Below are 7,839 nucleotides of genomic sequence, written 5' to 3' on the forward strand. Positions count from 1 at the left end.
ATGCAGATTTTACATGTATACTAACGTACGTACTTGATAAACAAAAAGAAATACTAGTAATGTTTTTCAGGAAGGAAACATTTTACCTCTTAGTAACTATAGTAACAAAATTCACCAATCACAAAAATCTTGTAACGAAACCTTTCGTAATGATGTGACGGTAACTTAGATGCCGTAATGAAGCGTGCCAGACTCGGTTGTAATTCTGAAGTTTATCCCATGATTCATTAGTATGCTCCAAGGCTTATAATGGTAGAATTAAAATTATAATATTTATAATAACATTGATCTTATTGTTATTATAACATTTAATATATATAACATATAATATTTCATACATATTTAAATAATAATATACAATATTTAAAATGTATAACATAGCTTAGAATAAGGATAGCGGGAATTTTCGCTTGGTTAATACCACTGTCTATTTTTGTAAGTCGCCACCACCCCCCAATGGCACAGCGGTATGTCTGCTGACTTACAACGCTAGAAATCGGGTTTCGATACCCGTGGTGGGCAGAGCACAGATAGCTCATTGTGTGGCTTTGTGCTTAATTACTAACAAACAAACTTTTTAAAATAAAAGAATAGTTGATTGAGTTTTATCAGAACATTGAAGAGATTATTGAATGTTTGTGCTAAGACCAATGCCAAACCCCTCGAGTATTTAATAGTAGCAAAAGTAATTGTATTGAATCATCTTATTCACATTGGGCACTTAGTGTTAAGAATGTATAAAAATAATTATCAATTAATAAAATAATGAAAATTATAATAACAAAATAAATTAAAATAGTTACGCATAATAAATAAGCGAGTAAGTGGCTGCTGCTGACCGGTTTCCTTCTTTTGATCGGTGTTTCGGAATTGGGGATGGCACCACTCTAGCTGGTTGGCACATGACAACGTGCTGCGATGGGACTCCGTTATTAAAGAGAGGAGAACCTGTGTACTGGCATTAAATAATCAATTAATTAAAATCGAATATTTATGTGATATACAACTTACCGGGAGGAATTTTTTTCTTCTTTATATAACTCAATTAATAAGCATGAATTTACTACACAATTAGATTTGGATTTAAATTACACTTATACCAACTGCTAAATTCCAGGTATAAGCACAACTATCTAGGTTTAGTACAAGTTATGTTTTAATTCAAGTACATTTAGATATTTTATAGTTTTGCTAAGTATAGTGTTATCATGTGTTTAGATATAGATGTAAATATAATGGTATTATGTGTTAGTTATGGATATAGTGTTTAGTTTTAGTATATACTTAGGTATCAGCTTGAGACAGGTACTAATCTGTTGGTAAGATTAGTTCCAGGATTAACCATCTAGAGCTTAGTTGTGTGAAACATCAGAGTGGATGAAACTCTGGACAGAGTATCAACATAGATGGACAGTCTGTAGCAGCCACGAAATATGGATTGATGCTTTTACCAAAACACTACCCAAACGCATGAAGAATTCAACTGATACATGAGAAGGCTTTGAAGCTACTCATAACATCTTGACTGTAGCGTTAGATCTGAAAGATGTCTACATTATAGTTCCACTGCTGACGAAATGCACAGAATAAGCATCAGTATAACATATAGATGGGTCATAGCTGCACTAACTAACAGAAGATGCATCAAGAAGCATGGAAGCTAGCAATCAGACCAGATCATCGTCATCAACATTGATATTCCTCAAGGGAAGCTAGCAATCAGACCAGATCATCGTCATCAACATTGATATTCCTCAAGGGAAGCTGGTAATCAAACTAGATCATCATCAACACTGGGGTGCCTCAAGGGAAGCTGGTAATCAAACTAGATCATCACCATCAACACTGGGGTGCCTCAAGAGAAGCTGGTAATAAAACTAGATCATCACCATCAACACTAGGGTGCCTCAAGAGAAGCTGGTAATCAAACTAGATCATCACCATCAACACTAGGGTGCCTCAAGAGAAGCTGGTAATCAAACTAGATCATCATCAACCGTGGGATGCCTCAAGGGAAGCTGGTAATCAAACTAGATCATCATCATCAACACTGGGGTGCCTCAGAATCACGACTCTTGACGGTCCTCTTCAACGTCTATGCCATGGATCTAGCTCACCATGATAACCCATCCCAATGTCGTGCATTAACCTTTTCTGATGAGCTTTTGTTGTACAATACAAGCTCTAACAGAGCTGAAATTGAGAGCAAGATACAGTCATCGTTTAGAAGGGCGAGTAAATGGTGTGGTGACACATTGATGAGGAAGAATCATCACCATCCTTTGCATGTACTGCTATCTTTCTGGAAGAAACGCTGAATTACCTGGGAGTGCCTTTTGTGAGCCAACTTAACCAGCCACGTTAACAACATTATAACGTGAGCTATTAAAATATCAATGCACTGAAAATTGAAGCAAGCAATGTAGCTAAAGAACATCACCTGTTTATACTCTACCAAAATCTTATCTCCCCCCATTCTGAAGATCAATATGAGTTCTACAGCTAGGTAGGACTGAAAAGATATGAAACTCCCATGCAAGTCCTATTACGCCTCACAAGACTCTAAAGCATTGTAAAACACCAACAGTGTTCACAAGAGCCATGCATTCTACCAAAAACTAGCCACTATTCTTTTCAGTTTGAGCATTCCACGATGACCATGTGTGCACCAGATAAGTAGAGGATTACCTAAAAGGTCCTTCAGAAGATATCACTGAGACCATTTGTCCCCACCAGATCTGAGAGTTACTCATGTGAAATAAACATTTGGTGCCAAAAACTCAGCACCTATTTAAAGACCGTGGTGGACAGTTATGTGTGCCCATAGACATAGATGGTCCCTACATCAAAGCTAATAATAAAGTTGTTTGGGTATTTATCATCTCGTGGAACAACAACATTTTGCGTAAGGCTGGTGGTACATCCAAACTTACCATGAGGAGCACAAGGAATGAGTTGGAAGCCATAAAACAAGCTCTTCATTGAATTGCTGAGAGCAATGAAACGCAAATATACAGTGTCGAAAACATAATATTTGAGCGTATAACCCTCAAGCTTATCGCCGAGGCAGTGGGGGCTTCATCAAGCAAGAATGGTGTAATTATTGAATCTCTGTAAATGAGAATAGAAATTTAGATGTTTTGTTATGAACGCTTTATTGAGAATGATATTTAGGTGTTGCTGTCGAACATTTTTCTTTCATAAACTTCAGTATAACCAATTAAAGAAAAGAAAAACAAACATCACGTGGTAGAGATTTTGTCCTTATCATTATAAAGTGAAAGCAAGAATTTTGTCATTGGTAAAAGTTCAAAACACCTAAACCTACTATTAGGTTTTACTTCCTTTGAAAAAGGCTCTCGCAAATCGCGCTGAGATTTCATAAAATCCTACTAGGGTTGCTGGAATATTTTCCCGCACTTACCTGTTATTTTGAGCTCAGCAACAAGATAAAATTAATTTAAGATCTTGCACAACAACTGTATGTTTTGTAAGTGATCCGCTAGATGATCTGTAACTCTTTGAAAATAGCATGCTTCTTTTCTCTCTTGCGACCGTAAAACGCTGTAGCTACAATCTCTTCTATTCATATAGGAAGGCCGGCATGGCCAGGTGGTTAGAGCGCTCGACTCGCAATCTGAGGGTCGCGGGTTCGAATCCCCGTCCCACCAAACATGCTTCCCCTTTCAGCCGTGGGGGCGTTATAATATGACGGTCAATCCACCTATTCGTTGGTAAAACAGTAGCCCAAGAGTTGGCGTTGGGTGGTGATGAATAGCTGCCTTCCCTCCAGTCTTTCACTGCTAAATTAGGGACGGCTAGCGCAGATAGCCATCGTGTAGCTTTGCGCGAAATTCAAAACAAACAAACAAACAATCATATAGCAAGGAATGCGATTCTTTGCTTGTAGTTACTACAGATGTTTGTGCTCTACTAATTAGTGAGCTTTAATTTATTAAAAGTTAGTAATATTTTCGATATGATATTTGCTCCATTTAATACTTTAAAGTTTCTTTCCGAGTGTGTGTGTGTTATGTTAAAGCCACATCAAACTATCTGAAGACTTACCACTGTCCCACCGGGGGTTTGTTTTGTTTTCGAAGTTAAGCACAAAGCTACACAATGGGCTATCTGTGCTCTGCCCACCACGGGTATCGAAACCCGGTTTCTAGCGTTGTAAGTCCGCAGACACACCGGGGGACTTCACCCTACCACAGAATTACTTAACAATTGTGTGTTTTCAGGAATTCCTAAAATATTGCAAAATCCAAAGAAATTTGCTTAATTGTTTTATTTCATGTGTACTACAACAACAACAACAACGTGAAGATGTGAAAATACGTGTAATATAGCTACTCATGGGCGTCCGCAGAAAGTTTCTAGAGGAGGGCAAAATTGTGTGAAATTGTGGAGTGAATAAAAAAAACCTGTACATTTATATACATAAGCTGAATGAATAAAGAAAGAATTATGTTTCTTATTTTTTCAGGGGGACAGGTGCCCCCCTTGCCTCCCCTGCGGACACCCGTGCAGCTACTTAAAATATAACGAAGTAGTCTATCAAGGTCATTGTGGATATAGTACTCAGAGTATTTCAAAAGAATAAATTAAAATTTAGAACATTAATGAATACAGTAAACTAGGCACATTTCCCGTATATATATATATATATATAGAAAAAATCGTCCATTCCTTTTCATTTTTCATTACCTCAGACTTACACTACTTAATTATTTGTGTGTCTATATATATATATTATGTATGTATATAAGATAGCGTTACAACAAAATTAATTCTAGGATTGGACGCTCGTTATTATTAATTTTCGGAGCACGCGTTTGCCCTTCAGCAATTTCAAATTAAAGACTACTGGTTACGAGAGTATACAGTGGCGACTTCAACGGCAGCGTCAAACATCAGCGCAGTTTGTGTCTGTGGTTACGTACGTAGAGGTTTGTTAAAGAGGGTTAACGATACGTACAGCTGCTCTTAAGGATAAGGTGTTTCGAAGCGTTCTATCATAATATATGAATTACTAACTTTTACTGGAAAAATATTAATATTTTCCTCTGTCGCTCAACATTGAAATTCGACAGATGGCTCTTCTGAAATACATAAATTGGTTGGTTTTAATTACTTATTACCAACGTAGCGGTAACGACGCAGTTTAATACTAGCGGCACTTGCCGCAGTGCAGGGCGTTAAGCTGGGCAGACGAATCCCAGTCAGTGGAATGGCGAGAACTTTTTAACTCATTTTAAGTAGTCATTTTTATATGACAGATTTAATATTCCCGAAGCATTTCCGATTGTGCATCCTCTTTCCTCTTTGGTTTAATTTTATTTTCGTCTGCGATGACGAGCTTGAAAACCGATTGCAAGAATTTCGCTCCGAATATGTTTAGCAAAACGAAATGCCAGCACTGTTTCAAAATAAAAGATGCTCATTCTGCAGAAGCACTGGAAAACAGCAGGGTAGGTAAAGATATGATTTATATATCATTGAAAAGCTTTTAATTATTTTTCTCTTCAGTCATAACTACTGACATACAAAAAATAAATAAATACTAGTAGACAGCTGAAACATTTTTATGCTACGTAATTGCAATAGCAGTACTACTACTGGTACTTCTTCAGAATCTTTTTCAGACGACTTAAGACCTTTTAAATGTGGGATATAATAATTTAATATTTGCAAGAACTTGAAGTGAAGTTAATGCAAAAATCACGCCAACTGCAAGTGTTTTCCAGTTTATATTGTACCCTCTTAAATACCTGGTTATTTAACAACATGGTGTAATATTTGTACTTTGTGTATGTAATTTACACATTTTTTTTTTAAATAAAGAAAACTGAAACTATGACTTCTCATGTGAAAGATCGTTTCAAAAGGATATTAGCGCTGCAAAAATTATTAAGTTTCACTGAAAAATAAAGAATAAATGATAGCTTAAAATCACTTAATTTCCCCGAAAGGGGGCCGGAGGCCGCCTGGAGGGGTCACCTGCTTTAACCATTCGCGCCAGGATACAGTAGTGTGTTGTCTGTCAGTCAGTCAGCAGACACTAAAATTACGTCACATAAGGGAGGTTTAAATAATTTGTACTGACGTGACGTCAGTAAAACGTTCTCATGCCATGAATTGTGCACTCCGTAGACTAGAGCACAACATGACATATGTGCTTCAAAAGCAAAAAATAAAAAACTTTTTTTACTCTTCAATTTTGTTTTATTTACTATTGAAACATAACACTTTCGAGGACCCTGCGCAAGTACATCTAGTTTATAAGTTATAACTTGGGGATGTGAGAGGATCGTGTTTCATTAGGTGTGCGTGGAGAAGTTTTAAAAAGTTTCTGAAGGTGATAGATAACCTTAATTTTCTAATATTACTAGTTTTAAAAATGGTGACTTACTCATTTAGGGTAACAAAACTTATCTATCAAATGACTGTGACTGAAACTCGTTTAATTTGCGTCTGATAAGACGCACTGAAACTTAAGTAAAACTATCAAGGAAAAAGTAAAACTAGTTTAGTCAAGCTATAATTAATAAACTTGTATTCGTGAAAGGACATAGTTAAATTAAATATTAATATTATGTATGGCGGCTTTATAATAAAAAAAATGGTTTTGTTTCTTGCTAATGCCTTATCGTACCCTAAGTGCCTTATCTTACCCTAACGCACGGATGCCGGTAAAGTTTTAGGGTTTCGAGTTATATTATAATTTACACTAGTTTTCTTGACCTTGCCCACGGGTATTGTATAAGTACCTTGATATGTTCGGTATGTTGTTTCCTCTGGTTGTCATTTCATTACGTACTTTTTTTAATCAGTTAATAAGGTTGAAAGACAAAGGCAGGAAAATTGTCTACGTCATTAAATTAAACAAGACCATGAATTTTCCTTTGAAGTTTTTTCATTAGTTATTATTCAGCTTATTTTAAATAATGAAAATATTAACATCGAATTTGTTCGGCATTTACTAGATTGAAATTGTATGATTTAAAGCCTTTGTTTGAATTTATAAATTCGGCGTTATTGTATAATCCTATGTTCGCCATTTTGTTTTAAAGAAGTGAAGCTGTGGTTGAGTAAAGAAGAAGAAAAAAGATCATGTTTAAATTAGATATATTCCACAGGTTTTAACTTCCGATTAATCACGTGGCGCTCCCTGTCACAGCAGATAGTAGGCAGGTTAGGTTTGTTATGAATTTCGCGCAAAGCTACACGAGAGCTATCTGCGCTAGCCGTCCCTAATTTAGCAGTGTGAGACTAGAGGGAAGACAGCTAGTTATCACCACCCACCGCCAACTCTTGGGCTACTCTTTTACCAACGAATAGTGGGATTGACCGTTACAATATAACGCCCCCACGGCTGAAAGGGCGAGCATGTTTGGTGTGACGGGTATGCGAACCCGCGACTTGCAGATTGCGAGTCGAGCGCCCTAACCATCTGGCCATATCGGGCCAGTAGGCAAGCCGCTTGAGATAAAGAAGCTGAAAAATTATTAAAATTAATTCTCTTTCAGTATTTAAACTTTCCTGCAAGTAATCTTTTGTTATTAACGTGAATAAAGCGTACAACTACACAAACTTTTTTCGTGATTGCTGTAGATAATATTTGTCAGATGTTATGTTACGTTCACCAATTGTCAAAATAAAAAGGCTTTAGTTATATTTCTTAATAGTATAAATACACACTATGTTGTTGTTGGGCTTAGAATTCTTCTACGGTTGGAGTCTGTGACTTGTTAACGATAATTTGAACGATAAATGAACAGCACGCACTTCACTTGTTTTCAAAATAATATATATATATATATATATATATATATT

At 36.4% G+C, this 7,839-nt stretch overlaps 1 protein-coding gene across 6 annotated transcripts in view; it reads left to right on the top strand.

Moving 5' to 3' along the window:
• Window positions 1-4,948: 4,948 nt before the first annotated feature.
• Window positions 4,949-7,839, top strand: part of LOC106458803 — a 122,864-nt gene continuing 119,973 nt past the window's right edge. For 5 of the 6 annotated variants that reach the window (XM_022385147.1, XM_022385150.1, XM_022385149.1 and 2 more), the window contains exon 1: window positions 4,949-5,474. In XM_022385147.1, the coding sequence (XP_022240855.1) occupies window positions 5,355-5,474 (120 nt within the window). In that variant the 5' untranslated portion in view covers window positions 4,949-5,354. Of the gene's footprint in view, window positions 5,479-7,839 lie in introns of all 6 variants that reach the window. The other variant, XM_013918352.2, reaches the window with a different exon arrangement.

The sequence above is a fragment of the Limulus polyphemus genome, unplaced genomic scaffold, assembly GCF_000517525.1.
Source record: "Limulus polyphemus unplaced genomic scaffold, Limulus_polyphemus-2.1.2 Scaffold518, whole genome shotgun sequence".
Classification (NCBI taxonomy): domain Eukaryota; kingdom Metazoa; phylum Arthropoda; class Merostomata; order Xiphosura; family Limulidae; genus Limulus; species Limulus polyphemus.